The 19,555-nt window shown below is 37.9% G+C and overlaps 1 protein-coding gene across 1 annotated transcript in view; it reads left to right on the top strand.

Moving 5' to 3' along the window:
• Positions 1-19,555, top strand: part of reep3b (receptor accessory protein 3b) — a 42,736-nt gene that overhangs the window by 1,290 nt on the left and 21,891 nt on the right. Inside the window, exon 2 of the mRNA XM_086195435.1 lies at positions 12,667-12,739. Coding sequence (XP_086051561.1) covers positions 12,667-12,739 — 73 coding nt within the window. The remainder of the gene's footprint in view (positions 1-12,666; positions 12,740-19,555) is intronic.

Raw genomic sequence — 19,555 nt, 5'->3', positions numbered from 1 at the left:
GGAGCAGTGTTTTTCCCAGGCTACAGTCAAAGGATTATATGTCTTTCACCCCTATTCACTTCTACTATTCTACTCAAGTCTTTGGGATCTGTTATGTAAATGTAGCTTATCCTTATATTCTGACAATGACATCAATGTCACTATTTACTTTGGAAATTTGGATTTGTGTAATATATAGTGTGAGAACATTCTGAACCAGGCATTTTTTTAATCTTATTTATGAGCACAATTTTTTCTGTCACTGTGTTGCACACAGCAGATGGGTACCCTGTCCTTTTATGGGTTTAAAGAAGTTGAAGAAGTGTTTCCTTATTCTAAACCTTGCCTGGGACTTTTGTATAATTTAAACTCAAACAAAAGTGCAGGGGTAAGAACAGATTTAGCCTTCAGATTCCTTGTAATAAATAAGGAGAAATAAGAGTTTGCAGTTTTCCTGTCAATGCATTGTGTGCATTAGTAATAATGATAGATGAGGGAAAAATGAGAAAACATTCTAAAATAGGCCATTTAAATATCCAAGTGTATAGTTAATAGTGAACTGAAGAGTTTGAATGTGCCAGAAGAAGAAAGGTAGGTGTTGTAAAATTAGAAGGGTTTTTATGAAACGTAAGTATCATGAGCCCCATTATAAAGTAATGACATTTGATAGAGTTTGTGCGGCTTAAAATATGAAATTTTAAGTGTCATTTCTGTTAATACAGAAAAATGAAAATCATACTCCCAAGTACATAAAAATTGTAGGGTGTATCATGATAGTAAAGTATTTGTCAGTTGAAAAATTACATCTTAGCTTCAAACATTATCACTGGATGTTTTTGTTTTCCATTGTTGTATTACATTGATTACCTTGCCTAAATTTGGTAGTGTTCAGTTACATTGACAGTATACAGTATATGCTGCAAATATATTTGCAATAAAGATTAGGGAAAAAAATGTTTATTTAACTGCTGTATAATGAATACAGCTGCCTAACTTAGAATGTAATTTATGAATTTATCAGAATTAAAAAAAGAAAAACAGCCTTGCTTGTAAGTGGACTTTTCCTTACCATCATTAATTTCCTCACTGACTGCATTCATTTTTTCCACTTTACATTTTTTTTCTGTTCTTGTGTTTGGTTCACAAGAGTGAGATCTCAGAAATGTAATAGTAATTTCCATGTTTTTTAGTAGCTTTTTTTTATATAGACAGACTTAGTTAAGACCATAATGCAAGTTACAGTTTGTTCCATGCTACACTAGGCAAGGCAAGGCAAGGCAATTTTATTTGTAGAGCCCGTTTTCACCACCAGTTTGTCTCAAAAGGCTTCATGGCATCATAACAACATCCTCTGCCCTTAGACCCTCACATTGACTGAGGAAAAACTCCATAGAAAACCTTTAACAGGGAAAAATCTGAGAAACCTCAGGGTGAGCAACAGAGGAGGGATCCCTCACCCAGGATGGACAGACGTGCAGTAGATGTTGTTACAGAGAAGAAAACAGTTTACAATACAAAATGTGGGAAACACGGAAATGTTAATAACAGCTGAAGAAGGAAGCTTCTGGAAGGGGAGGCAGGGAGAGCAAGCCAGCTTGATGGGGGACTGGATGGCAGACTGGTTCATGGAAGGGGAGCGCAGGCCGGTGTAACAATGGGGAATAAGGGGGGGGGGGGGGGGTGCAGGCGGCAGTTGGAGCTCTGGTGGATCTGTGGAAACACAGAGAGACTGCGAGACACCAAGGCCAAACTACAAAGTGCAACAAGTAGAGGTAATGACAGTTCCAAAAATGTGCAGGGAGGAGAGGAAGAGAGAAGGGCTCCATGTAACCTGATGTGTCCCCCAGCAGTCTAAGCCTATAGCAGCATAGCTATCAATGGTTCAGAGCTACCTGAACCAGTCCTAACTGAAGGCTCTGTCTGAAAGGAAAGTCTTAAGCCTGGACTTAAAAGTAGTTAGAGTGTCTGCCTCTCTGACCCATGGAGAGAGCTGGTTCCACAGTAAAGGAGCCTGGTAACTAAAGGCTCTACCTCCAAGTCTGTTTTTAGAGATACTGGGAATCACTAAAAGACCTGCATTCTGGGAGCGGAGTGCTCTGGTTGGACAGCAGGGACTAATGAGCTCTTTCAAATAGGATGGAGCTTCATCACTGAGAGCCTTATAAGTCAGCAGAAGGATTTTGAAGTCGATTCTAGATCCTACAGGTAGGAGAGAAGCTAAAGTGGGAGAGATGTGTTCTCTCTTCTTAACTCCCATCAAAACCCTCACTGCTACTTTATTATCAGTATACACTAATACACAAATACTTGGTATTTACTATACTGACTAACAGTTTGTTCCATAGTAAAATAGTTCAGTAATAACAGTATAGAGTGCAGTAGTAGCAGTCGTAGTTATCGGCAACACAGTGTAAATAGGAAACCTGAGTGAGCAGTCAATATTCATTTATGACTGCCACATAGTGATTTTCCATTGTGTTAAATATTTGAATCAGTTCAAAATAAAATTGCTGTCATTGCATTGATTCTGTCTGTTTGTCTCTCTCCTTGTCTCTCCCTTTTGTTGGGTTTCCATCAACACATGAAATATCACATAGAAAAAGTGGATGGAAACAAAAAAACTTGCAAGAGTAATTGTGTGAAATGCAACGGAAATCCCTAATTCAAATAATTGTGGTTGTAGCAAATCTTTAACTCTCACAATGATTGCTACTGTCGACTTCAGCTTATCACCAATTTTTCTCTCAGTCTTAAGACAGCATGCAAAATGCCCAATACTATCTGGTGATTACAAGCAATTACTACAGGTCCAAGTGAATGTAATTCCTCACCACCTCTGAATTTTTCCTTTACTCTGATAGTCGCATCCATTTGTAATGTTGCCTTTACTGTCATCTGCGGCTGGCATACTCCAGTGTTTTGCTCTACAAAGTAAAACATGTTAGTGACACTGCTAAAAAAAATTGCCGAACAAAACTACAGACATATCATGCCAAAAACAAAAGAATCATGTTGCAATGTGTGGTGATGCTGAAGTCTTGGAACACACGATGCAGTTCATTCATAACATGACATTAGCTTTGTACTTGTAACATTTGCATTACACAGAGAAAATCATAAAAGTGGTCAAGAATATCTTGCTAAAAAAAATGTGCACGTATCATAAACTTGTGTTTTCCACAGAGCTTATTTCGGCATAATCAAACTTTCACTGTGACAATTCCATTCACCTGTGGGTTGTGGAAACTCATGGTGATGTTCACTTGCTTTTTGGCTTAAAAGATACCCCATCTCTGCAGTACCCTTCTACATCCAAAACCCATAATGTGACTTCCTTTTTACAACCTATCCACAGTTTGCTTACAATTAAATTGTCAGTCAAGGCATTTGATCTAGTGAGTGAGTAAGTCTGTAAAATCTGTCTAGCCATCTATCTATCGATGACAGAGAAGAGTAGGTTGCGTTTTAGGACTTTATTAGTTATTAAATAGTTTTTCTACACAGGCAAGGTCATACAAACATGATAGAATTTGTAAATTTTGTACTCCTTAACACATTTGGAGGTTATCGAATCAATTAAAGTGACAATTTTACTGACCAGTAATATTTCTAGACCATACCAGGCGTTTCTGTACATTGGGTCATTTGTGAAATCACTATGATGTTGTGGATCTGGTAAGGATGAGGAAGATGGAGACTAGCTTGCAGAAGCAGTGCAGGTCAGAAGCATAAACACCCCTAGCTGCTGATGGTTGTAATTGTGTCCTAGAGTCTTGGCCACTGTCTCGAGTCTACGAACACCAGATTCTGTTTGTTGAGGGCACACACTTATTAGACAGTTTGCTAAAGAGATATTCGCTATGATTTTATTGATTCAAAATGTTTACTCTATCTTACAATTGATTTATAATTTTAATGACAACTTTGTCGAAATCACTAAATCACTGCGTTGCCTGGCCACATCTCTCACCCTCAAACAGACCAGAGTTTAAATGTTGAATGCTTAATACTTTAAGATATTCACTTATCAGCACTCCACTTAACTTGTTGCTATTTCATTATTTGTCATATGTAAAGCAGATTAGGAGCTTAGGAGTCTTGAATTCAGTTTATGATGGATTTAAGAAGTATTTCCTTTGTAAATACATCTACAGTGCACCCAAATGTTGAGTCATTACATCATACCAAAGGCACATAGAAATACTAACATTTGATCATTTCATGGGAAAACCATTGTATTTTGAAATCTACTTTGTCCAGATTCAGTAGTTCTACTCTATTTTATCTTGTAGTTTTGGTATGTATTTGTATTCGTCATACTCATTCCTATAATGTTAATTATTGTTAAACTTTAATCCAGAGATCTTAGAATGCAATACAATCACTAAGAAAAGTGTGAACTTGTGTATGATGTGTTGTATGACTTTTTTAATGTTGGAGGAGTCTGAAACCTGTAAGTCCATTCCAAATCATACATATCATTAATTTCTCCATAAGGAAATGCTATTTGGATGCACAGACATGGACTTCAACCGATTTCATTTGCTGTAGCAGAAGCAGTTCTTTCAACAATCCTCCCTCTGTTTTTTAGAGGAAAAGTCATGTAATCAAATTCTTATTCCTGAGGCTCAAACCAGATGGTGGGAGCTCAAATCTTGACGATCTTTGGTGTTTGTTTTTCTCCCTCTCTTTTCTTTCCCCTTCCTCTTTCTGTGTCTCAGTGTGTCTGTTTTTTTTATTGCTCATGTTCTCTCTCTCTTTCTCTTTGCTCTCTCTCTCTCTTGTCATTTTGTCCTCCCCCTCCTCCCATCTGGTTGTTGGTGTACGATGTCAGGAAACCAGGGAAATTGACCTGGAGCCCAGAGTCAAGGCCCATCTAAACGCGACAGGGTTATTTTCTCAGCTGCATGCAGTGAGAGAGAGGGAGAGTGTGTTGGGTGGGAACAAGGAAAATGGAGAAGTGATAGTTTTGGTATGAAAAAGGGGCCCTACATTTCACCAAATTGTTTCAAGTACATTTCAGAGCACATCCAGCTCCTTTTTTTGGAGCTTGTTTTATAAAGGATCTCTGCTGGAGCTTATTAAGTCTTAACAAAGCAAATATCAGTTCAGTTGAAAAATTAAAGTCCTAAACATTTGAATGAGAAGGTGGCACTTTTTAATAAGGTGGCTAAAAACCTTTTTTCATTTTACTAAAAGTCATTGCACTGACAGTAATAATTGTATGAAAAAGTTATATTTTGAGTCAATTATTGTCCATTAATGTCATAGTCTCAATCCTAATAGTTTGATCCTGTCTTAAAATAATATTACATACCCAAAACCATTTTCCAGTTTCTATATCACTTCTGTTTTTGAGTTATGATGCACCTATTTTCCCTATGTCAACACACTTGCTCAGTCTTATGTCAGAGAAAGCAACATTGTTCAGGCTCCAAAGAACACTTGATATATAAAAAAGGAGGCGCACAGTAGAACTATCAGTTATCTGGGTTGCATCCACAAGCGAAAGCACCTTGAATCTGTTTCACCATTTATGACAGAGTCATAAACTGTAATAAGAAGTGCAGCATCCTCAACCACCTTGCCATGACTGCATGAATTTTCTATAGTTTACCCCAAGATCCAGTGCACAGTGGGCTTTGAGCTGACTGTGCCTGGCTGTCAATCAGGGAAACATAACCCAGCATCTACGGGCGAGAGGCGGGGTTCACCCTGGACAGGTCGCCAGTCCATCGCAGGGCCAACATAGAGACAGACAACCATTCACACTCACATTCATACCTACAGTCAATTTAGAGTATCAATCAGCCTCGTCCCCAATTGCATGTCTTTGGACTGTGGAGGAAGCTGGAGTACCAGAGAGAACCCAGCAGGAACAGGGAGAACATGCAGACTCCACACAGAAAGATCCCGTGCCCGAGCCGGGACTCAAACCCTGAACCTTCTTGCTGTGAGGCAACAGTGCTAACTACTGCATATATTTATATTTATATTTTTATATATATATATATATATATATATATATATATATATATATATATACACACACACACACACACACACACACACATACATATGTATGTATATATGTGTGTATATATACATATGTATGTATATATGTATATGTATATATGTGTATATATATGTATATATATATTTAATATTTATATGTATATATGTGTGTGTGTATATATAAATAAAATGTATATATGTATATGTGTGTGTGTGTGTGTGTGTGTGTGTGTGTGTGTGTGTGTGTGTGTGTGTGTGTGTATATATATATATATATATATATATATATATATATATATAATATGTGTGTGTGTGTGTGTATGTGTTATAAGTTATAAGTAAACAAAACACAATACCTCTCTCCAGATGTAGTAAGATAACAACAAGCAACAACCTAATTCTCATCAATTCATCTGTACTGGACAGACAACATTAATCTCAGCCAGCTGTGAGATAAGCATACAGGGACAGCTGAAATCAAGATGAGTGATAACATCAATCATTTTGTTCAACAATACCTTTGATATCACTTGATCAAAATAACTTACACTAGACTGCACAAATGTCTGGGCAGAGACAGGTGGTGACATGTTCTGTTGTTTAGCTGGTTAATTATCATTATTATTTACATTCAATCATGGTCCCAGTTGAGTGTCTCTGTGACCAGTCTGGCACTGTAGTCAGAATAAATTTGGCACAATTTCGACATAAATACGTACTTCCTATAGAATTGTCAATTTCTTCATATTACTATAATCTGTATCAATCATATGACTATAATCTGAAAGCAAGTGCTTGGCCTTTAAATGAAAGTGTTGGGCAGTAAAAATTAACATATTCTTCTGTACTGCTGGATTGCTGATGAAAGAGGAGAGTATAGGCAGAGAGAGAGAATCTTGATATTTTTTGTTTCTACACTAACCTCTCAACTCCTTGGCTGCTGTTCCTGTGCACCTTGACAGACAAGTGTCTGGGATGTTGTGTGACCAGTTTCTCCACTACTCAAGCATTCAAACACACCTACATACAAGTATGAGGGAGGAAGGGTAGTCATTTAAAAATGTTCCCTTTTTGCCAGATGGTTCACATGTGATTTATACTTCTGTGCAAATACAGCACAGTGATCTTCAATTCCAATTGAAATTATTTCAGTGTGACAGACCTGCAGACATGGAGAGAGAATGAATGATTTGGCAGTCATGCTGTTTCTATAGCAACAGCAAGAACATAAAGCGCTGTGGTTTTTGACCCATCTGGTTATGAGTGTGTCTGTATAAACGACCATGTACAGTATAGTGTATGTTAGTAGTCATACATATATAATTACTAACATACCATGTGTATGTGTGTGTGTGTGTGTGTATATATATATATATATATATATATATATATATATATATATATATATATATATATATATATATATAGTTTGTATGTGTATATATGTATATATAGTTTGTATGTGTATGTATGTATATATAGTTTGTATGTGTATGTATGTGTGTATGTATATGTACAGTTTAGTGTATGTTAGTAGTGGGGTTTATATATATGTGTGTGTGTGTATATGTGTATGCACATGTATATATGTGTGTGTATGTGTGAGGGTATATAAATGTACACATATATACATACATACGTACATACACACATATATACATACATGTGTATGTATGTATATATATACACACACATATATATATACACACACACATTATACATATACTGTATATATACATATATACATACATACACCCATGTACATACATCAGTGTATTTTTAAGTGAAAAGGATGATTCAGAGAATATGGGTGATGACAATTCCCAAAGTGTAGAAAAATCCTTTAAATGTATTTGTAAAGATGTGTATAATCTTGGTGATCGGAACACCTTGATACTGCCCAAGCCTTTTACCTCATTGCAGCTTCTGCTGTGTCATTGCTAAAGCACTAACTTCTTTTCTCCAATGAACTTTGACCTAGATCCAATAAGACTTCCTCTGCTGGCCCATTGTGTTTGGGGGTTAACTGCAGGCTCAGGTTACACCCCTTCACCCCACACCCCATGGTCAACATGCTGGTGGGGGGGTCAAGAATGTTTGAGACAAGCTTGGATGGAAGGAGTGTTGTGCTACACTAAATTGCTAATTAAGTCTCTCTCTCATTCACACAGGAAGAATATATTTATGCAGCATAGAGGTTGGACAAACTGCCTTTCTGTTTGTGAACAAGTTTGTGGATTGTTATTCTTAAATGTTTTCATTTTCTTGGAGAGAGACAGAGAGTAGGATGGAGACAAATGACTTCAGTAGACACTGTACTGAAGCCACAAAGGTCTGCAGTCTTTTTCTCTGCTGTAGCTGATTAATCTTGTATTCAAGTCCTGTCAACTTAGTTTTATGTATATGTCAGAGGGTGGTTATCTTGGGGCACATGTAGCTCTGAAGAATCAAAATGTAAAAAAAAGTTATAGAGGGTAAGTTATTTGCTGTAGGCCTTTCATATGAAATACAATAGTGTCTGCAGGAAATATTGCAGTTAGGTTTGCTGTTGGAGGTTCCTTGCAGGTTTGGAATAGAATTGTCTCGCAAATGATGTAGGGGATTTGGTCAGAATTATTGGTCCGCTCAGTGCAGACAAGCAGAAGCAGATATTGATAAATGAATCTATTGAACACTTTGCAAGATTACACCAGAGGCAAAACTTAAATGCTCGAAGGTTTGCAAGTAGAAGTAAAAGCCAAGGCAGAGATTATTACTGTTGATCTCTCTCAATGTAGCATTGTTTAATGTGGTACTCTTTTACTCGCAGTGTCTCATCAGTCTTTCTTTTAACTCATTCACTGACACCTAGTGTTGTTTCTGTTTCACTTGCAACAGGGTAGTGATGCAAGTAGCAGGGCTGAACAGACAACAGCACCATCTATCAAGTCAAATTCAGCACTGTAGTTGAGAAACATCACAGCAATTATCACTCGCACTAAAGATAGTGGGAGTTGGGGAAAAAAAGTTGTTGTATGTGTTGGCATATATATTGTGTATGTTGACAAAAGAGGGCAAGAAGAGTGTAGAATATTGTAATGTTGAAACTGGACCAGACATGGAACCTAACCCCAAATTACCCCCAACCACTGCTGCTGCAGAATATTACAGAGGAAACATTGAGTCATTGTCTTGTATTCCACTGGTTTTAAAGTCTGGGTAAGGACCCAACACCCGATCATTGCAGGGTATAAAGCAGTCCCCAAAATGTCCTGCTGAAGTGGATGATTACTTTTAACTGGAAAATCACAATTTTGTATGCATGCCTCAGTTTGGATTATACTGTACTTCTGTTTCACTTTGGGGGTAAAATTATCTTCACTCTTTTGAGGGGCAACTGTTGCTATCAGACAGTATAAGCCAACCATGTCAAACTCCACTATCAAAGAAATCTGCTTCCTGAATGATATGCATCTTTGATAATTCTTGGTTTATACACTTGTTGCCTGAAACACACTGCACCACAATTCCCAGATTGCAACACTACAATCATGCTTTGGTCCCTCCCTCACTTCAGTACACAGGACTTAACAGCGCCACGTCATGGATTGCTTGTCTCATGAGAGCTATATAACTCCTGTGTAGCAGCCCACTGTGGGACAATTGTCATTCAGCTGGAGCAAATTTCATCCAGACAGTACTCTGACAGGATGCTCTGTGCATTTGGCACCATGTAGTTGAGAAAGCAGCTTTTCTAAGTAATGTAGATGAGCAAAGTATAGAGGGCATGTCTCATTGGTGACAAGTTCCCTCTACCCTGAGTGTTTTCATTGCTCAGAGTTTAAACTCATACTTTGCTGAGTACATGGAAGAGAAAAGCAGGGCAGGTCAAGAGTAATGTGTCATGCACATGCACAACTTTCATGTAAACAAAGTAATTATAGATGTCAGTTTTTCTCCTAACTTATGCTAAAGTCTGTACTTCAGTCTTTTCAAGTATCCCATGGTGCACTGGGCGTCTCTCTCCTCTCTGTCCTCCTACACTCAAATGTGTCTCGAACTCATCTTCTTCTCCAGAGCCTTTGTGCTTCTCCACTTCCCAGATCCCTGACTGCTGTTGCTGCTGGATGAGGCTACAGACCTGAAGAGGCTCAAGCTGCCATCCTTAGCATCACCTGTTCGCGTCCCTATTTGTCCATCATTCCCTTCCTCTCTCCATTTTTATTTCTGCCCCTCTTTTTCCTTCTGTATATCTGTCTTTCTACCTTAACCCTGGATCTGCTCAACATTCCTGCCTGTTAAAAGGAAGTTTTTTCGCCACTGTTGCAGGATGTGCTTACTCATGCAGAATTGCTGGGTGTAAAATCATTGAAGGATTGTGGTGCTAGACCTGCTCTACTTGTAAAATATCATGAGATAACTTTTGTTGTGGATTTGGTGCCATACAAATAAAACTGACTTGACTTGACTCCTATCTTCTCACCAGGTGGCAGAACCCATATGAAATTGCTCATGGCCACAGAGAATTTCCATACACAGACAATGACATGGTCGGCTAATCAGCATGATTGATTTATGTATTAATTTCATTAAAAAAAATAGCACTTCAGCCACCACCACCTTTTCCTGAGTTAAAAAAAAAGAGTGCCACTCAAGCATTACAATCTGCATTGTGGTTGAAGGTAGAACTGATTTAAATCATTTTGGTCTACCTGTTGACTGCCATTACAACCCACATTGTGGTTGAAGATGGCATTGACTTGCATCAACCCAATGTCTGCTTTTTTTTAACTGCGGTTTCAAATCTGTTGTTGTCATGTAGCAATTACATTGTCACATAAACACTTTTGGTTGTACAGCAATGCAACATGGATATGTTCAAAGCTCAGATTGATGTCACTTGTAAGCACATACACTTCCAGTCAAACATTTGGACACAACTCCTTTTTTCTTTGTTTTTACTTCTTTATACATTATAGCTACATACTGAAGATATCAAATATATGAAGCAAGATGTATGGAATTATGTAGCAAAGAAAAATTGTTATATAACGAAATATCTTTTATATTTTAGATTCCTCAATGTAGTCACCCTTTGCGTTGTCGACAGCACTGCAAACCCTTGGCCTTCTCTCAATGAGCTTCATGATGTAATTTGAGAGCTTTGGTTCCACCTGGCGTGTATTTGTGCAATGTAGAAAAGGTGAATGCATGGTCTCTACATGCATGGTTCCCACCATGATGCATGGAGAAAGAGGTGTGATAGTGTGGGGGTGCTTTGCTGGTGAAACTATTGAGGATTTATATTCACAATTGAAGGCACATTGAACCACCATGGCTACCACAGCACCCTGCAGCGACATGCCATCCGATCTGGTTTGTGTTTAGTTGGACCATCATTTATTTTTCAGGGCAATGACCCCAAACACACTTACAGGCTGTGTAAGGGCTATTTGACCACGAAGCAGAGTGATGGAGTGCTGTGTCAGGTGACCTGACCTCCACAGTCACCTGACCTAAACCCAATGGAGATGGTTTGTGATGAGATGGACTGCAGAGAGTAGGCAAAAGGGCCAACAAGTGCTCAGCATCTCTGGGAACTCCTTCCAGACTGTGGGAAAACCATTTCAGGCGACGACCTCATGAAGCTCATCAAGAGAAGGCCAGGAGTGTGCAAAGCAGTCATCAAAGCAAAGGGAGGCTACTTTGAAGATTCTAAACTATAAAACAGGTTTCGAGTTATATCACACGTTTTTGTTTACTACATAATTCCAAATGTGTTCATTCATAGTTTCGATGCCTTCAGTGAGAATGTACACTCTAAATAGTCATGAGAATAAAAAGAAAATGCAAGGCTTTGTCCAAACGTTTGACTGGTAGTGCACATGGTTTTAAAAATAGTGTATAAATAAGTCAAATTTTGATGAAGACATACATTTTCTACATATCTTTTTCATTTTGTTCTTCTGTCACATTTCATATCCTCAAGTAGTTGTTATTTGTTGTGCTTTAATTTTGTTTGGCTGCAGTACAACATTTTAACTCATAACATAAATAGGTGAACACAGTCAAGACTTTTGGAACAGCTTTAAGTAACTCCAGTCACTCCAAATACAATGTCATTTTATACTACAATATCATAATATTACACTGTAAATGTGCATTTTTGCCACAGTCTGCTGATACATACAGGTGTTCTTCAAGATCACAGCAAGCACACTTCCACATGTCCCCTGGTATGGACTTGTTAATGCCATCCATCCATTTTCGTCAACTTATCCTGTAAAGGGTTGGGAGGGGGTGGAGCCTATCCTAGTGGCTTTTGGGCAGGAGGTGGGGTACACCCTGGACAGATTGCCAGTCTGATATGATTATATATTAGACTGGTGATCTGTTATTTTATTATTTTTTGTAATATGTGGAGGGGTGAAATTGTGACCCAGCCATCTAATAATATCAATAATGACAACACTTTAGGATTGTGTTTGTGTTTCCATGGTTGCAAATAAGACGTCACAGCGACCTTGTTTATGGTATGCTAAATTACTGTCAAGTATTCCTTATGTAAAGTTATTATGATGATTACTTTTTGAAAGAGTGGTGGCCTGTCAGTATGTATTTAAGTTGTGTGTGGCTGATAAGAGTTGAATGAATTCATTTTATAAATTTATGATTTTTGTTACTTCCCTGCAGGTTGGTGTTTGGAACCCTGTATCCTGCATACTACTCCTACAAGGCTGTCAAGACCAAAAATGTCAAGGAATATGTAAGAATCTTTCTCCTCATTTAGCTGCCTCATGTGCATAGCATACACAGACACCAACACTGACACACACAAACACATGAACTCAGGACAGTCTGTTAAAGTAGTTTTCTTATACATAGTTACCCTTTCAGATACGGATGGGTGGGAAACTTGATTATTCAGCATATCACGATGCTAAACTTTTAGTCTTCGAGGATTCAGAGCGTTTAAATTGGTCAGTTGCTCTTTGTATGTTGCTTATGAGGCATTCAGGGCACAGTGAAAAATTGTCATGTGTCCTGAATACTAATAGCCTGTTTGAGGTGTTTAGACGGGTTCTGTAATTTGGGACCTTGCCCTAAAATGTTTTTATTCCATTGCCTGCTGTTGTAAGATGTATTTTAAGGTGGACCTGTGGCTTTTTGTGAAGTTTTGTGGTAACAGAGAGAAACATGAATCACCAAAGTTAAGAACAATAAAGTCACTAAAGTCAATAAACTTTCAAACTACTTTGAAGGTTTGGAGTTTGGGAGTGTTTTGAAGCTCAAAAAGTAAGATAGGTTACTAAGGTTAGATATCAATATCCTGTCCTTCATGATCCTTGAATTTACTGCAAACAAGCTTTAATTAAAAACAATTTTTTCTCCATCATAAATATTAGAAATTCAACACTAGGCTGCATGAATTTGAAAAAAAAAAGTATTTAAGATTATTTTGATGATGATGATACAGTATGTTTTGTCATTTGAGAGGAAATGTGAATTTAACTTGACTGTTTTCATTTTCATTGAAAAATGGGTTGAATTTTTTTAAGGTTTGGGATTTTTAGCGATCTGTATCAAACAGATATTTTCTTGTCTTCAGATGTGAAGGTAGGATATCTCTCTAAAAAATAAGCCCTCAACAATTGTTGGGCTTTCCTGCAATTGGCAATTGCACTTGACCATATTGCAATTTCTGTTACGCAGTCTTATTCAGCTCTTTCCTTGAGCTTACAGAAATGACTTGCCCCCACACTCAAGTGCCAGAAATAACTTGCAGATGGGCCTTGTGCCAACAAGATATTTCTGCCCTGACAGAGTGTGAATTGTCTTCTGTTTCAGCCCTGATTTTTATGCTAACCTATGCATTCTTTACATGTGTATAGATTTAAGGGCGTGGAGATGTTTTGTTTCTGGAGTTTGGTGATTGTAATTCCACTCTGCTGAGTATGTCACTCATTCAGTTAGCTTTACCCGTTCTCCCACGACTTGGGTAATTTGAAAGGCACTGTATAAATATGTTATAATAATATTAATATTAATATTAATATTAATACGTATGTACCAGCACACAGGTTGAGCCACATTGAGTTTTAATCATACTCTTGATCAAAATCTCAAGACCAGTTTAAAAATTGCATGAATTTACATTTTGCACTGTTGGATCTTAAGAAGGTTCTAAGTAGAGCTGCAAAATGCAAAAAGATGAAATGGGAATAAGAGACCAAAAGTTTTAAGCAGGCAATTTATTGAAAACAACAATTTAACTGAAATAGGCTGATCATCAGCTGACCACATCCTTTAAAAGTCAAAATCTGTCTACAAATTTGGATTTCACGTCATTTCCTGTCAAGTAATCTCACTGGAAAGATCCCGCGTCGACCTACCGGCCAAGCGACCCGGGTGTTTTGCGGTCCGGCTCGGCTCGCCTGCAGTGTGAAAAAGGCAGCCCGCGTCTTCTCAGGTTTCAAGCGACATTCCTGTCGCATCCTGATTTTGTCACTGTGCTGCCTGTCAGGCTTCGCCTGTAGCTTCTTCGGCTCCCTTCCTGACATTTTCCGATCTGCGCCTAGTTTGTATGCTTTGCAAAAGAGACAGCATTGCAGTGCGCGGAACGACAATGCTAACGTTTGACTCGACGACGTTCCGGCGCACGTTTATGTGTAATTATGACATTGTCAGTGCGATGATGTATGAGAGAGAAAAACACAGGCACGCAGCCCTCGCAGCACGTCTGCTGGAAGCTTGAATGCACCCTAATGCCGAGCAAATGCGGGTCCAAAAACCCGCATTGACACGCGTTTTTCAGTGTGAAAGGGGTATAATTCTCCTTCTATCTTCCTTGCTACTGTATCTGTTGCATGTACTGCTCTTACTGATTTACATTCTTCCATCATTTGCATAAGGTAATTGGAAAGGTAGACATACATGTGTATCATAAGCCCATGAGGCCTCTTGCCACCTGTGCACAACAGTGGATATAATTATATATATTTTATATATAATTATAAAATCGAATAGATAGAAATGAATATCAGTAGATACTAGGTTTGTAAATTAATGGATTAAACTAATCTATATGCACTGGATTTAATAAGTAAGATGAGGCTTCAGGGCTCCAGACTAACTTTAGCAAAGATCAAACAATAAATGGGTTCAAATGAATAACAACAATAACCTGCCCGGATAAATAATGCAACGTCCCATGTAGCTGGTACGATTAATATCTAACTTAACAAGATAAAAGACTCCGCAATTGACATCAGCAACATTTTGAAAACAAGCCAGAATCATCAGCAACAACCCCACACATCACTGAAAACCAGAAAACCCCCATTACATTCACTATTTAAGAGAGTATTTTTTTTCTTTTCCATAAACATTTCCATACCAGCATTTAACGAGAAAAAATTAACCCTGATTCAATATAGGAATTTTTTAAAAAGGATCATGAGTGTCTGAACAACCTGGAACTTGGCCCGCTTGTGCAAGCAGAACAATAATTGCTGGCCTTATTTACGTAGCATTTCTAGTGTTAATTTTTGTTTTATTTTTTGTCACTTTTGACTATTCATAAGTAATGATGACTCGATCAATAAAAAATATGAGCCAAATATTAACTCCTGAGCATCTCAGGCTAAACTTTTACATTCAGTAACAGCAGAAATCCAATGATTCAACACTACCAGCTTGACAGAGAGAGGCCAATCGAATTGCAAGTCTTGGAGTAGACAGTGAAGCCTGAACAGCTGTTTTTGGACAGAGTAGACATGCTTCTTAGACAGATGTCAGCAAAAAAGGCAAAAAGATGCCACGAGAAGAGAATGTCTTGTTTTTCTGCACTAAGTCGACTGTAGTGTTGCACTAAGGTTGTGATGGGGACAGAAATCTCCAGAGGGCTCACTCAGTACAAAAACAGGTCGATCAACCATCACAACCCTACCAGGTAAATGAACGCCATACATCCCCCTGCCAAGTTTAAACAGGTCTTTATTATTACATCACATGTCTGTAGCTTAGTTGTGTTAGTTAGCTTGATTGCTATACTGAGCAAGCTAAGCTAAAAAAAATAGCTGCTTGAACAAAAGAAACACACCAACAGTAGCCTGCAAAAAGTTTGGTTTCATGAGAATATGAAAAATGGGATATAGAGATGTAACATTAATGTAATGACCAGCTGCATCTTGTTTTGTGCCTCTCCTGCAAGTCAAAGGCAGAACAAAACTCTTAACTAATGGCGACTCTGAGGGGACATGACCCCACGAGTACAGAAGACTTTTAAATCATGGTATGACAATGATAAAGGGCTCATTAGCTGATGACTGTCAGCCATGAAAACCACACTACTTTCCTCTCTGTGTGCATTAGAGAGCTTGAGAACACAAGAGAATGGCTGATTTATAGTTAGCTTAGCTACAGTGAATGGAGCAGTGGTACACAAGAACAAACAGTCAAAAAGTCATTAAATAAATAAATAAACAAAAAAAAATTTGCCTGTATTAATAGAACCAGGATTGTGAATGCTTAACATTCACTAGTGAAAAAAAAAAGTTTAACATCACAAGATTGTATTTCATCAGATACTTAAAAAAATCTCAAGGGAGGTGTTGATCGTGTGAGTGAAAACCATATCACCAGAGAATGAGCGAGTAGCAGAGACATTGGGCCTCAAGCCTTTGAAAATACAGCCAAAATATATGCATCGTATTAAATCTGATTCTCCATGAAATACAGCTTACTTACATGTGTTGATGATTACATTTATTATACAGTTTCTTTTCTTGAGATAGCTTTTCTCCCGCTGAAACACGTCTAGGCATGTTTTCATGTGACTTCAGTCAGAACGTGCCCTTCCAGACAGTACTGGAGTTCAAGTTTAAACAAGTGTGTCCATACCTACAGGGCATGCGGTCAGTGTCTAGTAAAGCCAGTAAAGTTAAATTCAACCAATGAAATTGACTCCTGTCACTCTCTTAGATTTATCTAATCTTCCCGTCAGTCCACTTCAAAAATAGGATGTGACACCGCCCTGTTTGAAACATCAACATCACTGTCCACTATTCCCCACCCCCCACTCCTGTATAACTGTTGTTAAAGCTTTTGACCCCTTGGCTAATCAGTCTGACTGCACTCTGTTTCAAACAAATGGGCTGCTGTTGTGAGCTGCCTGCTTGGATCCTGCTCTGACTTGGGTGGACTTGTCTGATGGCTTGTGTTTTGCTGCTAAAACTTCAAAAAGCACAGCAGCATTTAAATGTGCTACTGTATGTATTCCTGAATATGCATGTCTAGACAGCTCCTCATGTTAATGCAAGGATGATTCGGATTTTGGTCTCTCATTCATCCTGGACTGATCATGAAGTCTTGAAACATCATTAGTTTAGACAGTTGTGAAACACAACCTTTTCTGTGTAACTTTAGCTTAAAGTAACTTGATCTTGAATTATATTGCATCCAAAATTCTAAAATGTTCAAAGATATTTTGTACTTTTTAGTTTAATATACATTTGCAAATGTACTAAATATTATGCAGCATTAGTTGAAAACACACTGATGTATATATGTATGCATTTGTGTTTTGCTACTTTTATTCCTCTTCTGCACTACTGTATGTAATGTGAACTGCCGGAAACTCCCACTACCTTGTAGTGCTGCTCTCAGGTACTAGAGTCTAGTTGAGAATCCACAGCACAGAACCATCCACAACACATTTGGAGGACACAAATGCTAGATAACATGACTCTGACTTACTGCAAGTTACTTGGTCAGTGTCATACTAGCCATTAGCCTCTGAACCTTTACATTGTAACAGCTGCAGTGCATCCAGAGTTATGGTCACAGTGATGAGCTCGGCCTTTTGTGTAAAGGATGTGACAGTTGAAATACAAGTCTTTTTTTTTTTTTCCTTTTCATGCCCTCTGTTCTAACTGGTTCGCATTCTTCCCTCAGTTGCATAATGGGATAAGTAATGTAGAGATATATTTCTATCAGAGGCCCATGACACCTCTTGCCACCTGGGAAATTATATTATTCACAACTCTGGATATAATTATGAAATAGAATTGATAGAGGTGAATATCAGTGGATACTAGGGTTGTAAATTAATTGATTAAACTAATCGATTGTATTGGATTTAAGAAGTAAGATAAAGAAGCAGGGCTCCAGACTAACTTAAACTTTTTTTCTAGAGGCAACAATTAAAACATATTTCAGTCCCTTTCTGTCCCATTTTTTTTTGTCCAAATCTGTTTCACATCCTAAACCATACAGTAAAGGGATTACCCAGCAGGGGAAGCAGTAAACCTGTCTGTAACAAGACTATTATGACAAGCCTTGTAGCAAGAGGTTGTAAAGATGAAAGGATTGAAGGCACAATATGAGTCATTGTTGATGTCAAGATTATCTTGCTAACATAATCAACACTTACATTAATGATAATTCACAAATTCAATAATTAAATAAATGTACCATGAATTCTAAAAAATGCAAATTTATTATTTTATTTCCATATAACAGACTGATCACCGAAGAAGTTGAGGTAAAAACGGATTGGAAAGTATATGTGCTTTATCACTTCTGTTTATGAATTAAGCGTGTCATTCTAATGCAGATTGACATTTCATTAACAAATAATTTCCTGTTGGTCTCTAGGGATGATGTTGGTCTGAATGCAATTGCGGTAATGCAGAAATTAATGAAATGATTGAAATGAATGAAAAAGAATTGTTCTGGAACTTGAGCAGAGTTAATATGGTTAAGTCATAAGGTTGTTTGTGTTTCTCCTCTTTTGTAATCTCTCTGTGACACAAACTGTGTGCACAGCTTTCCTAATTTTCTTTTGTTTATTGTGTAAAACATTGAATTGATTAACCAAGAAAACAATCGACGTAGGCATCAGCAATGATAAATGGACTATCTGTATTCCATCACTCCAGTTTAACAGCACTCATAGCACTTCAAAGTGTTCTTTATTAACTCATTCTTACACTGATGGTGAAGGCTACCACACCACCAACTCAATCATCATGAACAATTAGGTGTTCAGTATTTCACTAAAGGGCGCTTCAACACGGTCTCTGTGAGCTGAAGATAGACAGTCACCAGTATTAATGAGATAAACTGTAATTTGCAAGCATTCCTGAAAGATGGAATGTCAGTTTTGGTGCATTTTTAGTCCATTGCCTTGGTTAACCTTAACTGCAGCCGAAATAGTAATCCCAGTTTCCTTTCATATATGATAGGGATGAAACTGCTAATGGTATTAGTGATAACTGAGATAAAATTTTGGGTTTTATAATTGCTGCGGGAAGCCCGAATGGAATAAGAATTATACCCTGCTATCCTAAGTATCTACCGTTCTGATTTGTGTACTGTGAACAGGCATTGACCAATGCAAGTGAATTGGTGTCAGTTTAATGAACCAGCTGGCTTCGTGAGACGCTACCATGAACAAGCACCTAATCGGTAGGGTTGTTGTAAGTTAGTCTATAACTTAAACCAGAATGTTTTTGGGTAACTGAGCATATAGCTGGACAAACAAGACATGGATGGTACAAGATGATGCGCTTCAAAATTA

The sequence above is a fragment of the Aulostomus chinensis genome, chromosome 23, assembly GCF_037954235.1.
Source record: "Aulostomus chinensis isolate RoL2024-O1b breed Wild chromosome 23, RoL_Achi_v1.0, whole genome shotgun sequence".
NCBI lineage: Eukaryota > Metazoa > Chordata > Actinopteri > Syngnathiformes > Aulostomidae > Aulostomus > Aulostomus chinensis.
The sequence above is the reverse complement of the archived record's forward strand: the minus strand, read 5'-3'. Positions and strand labels throughout refer to the sequence as shown.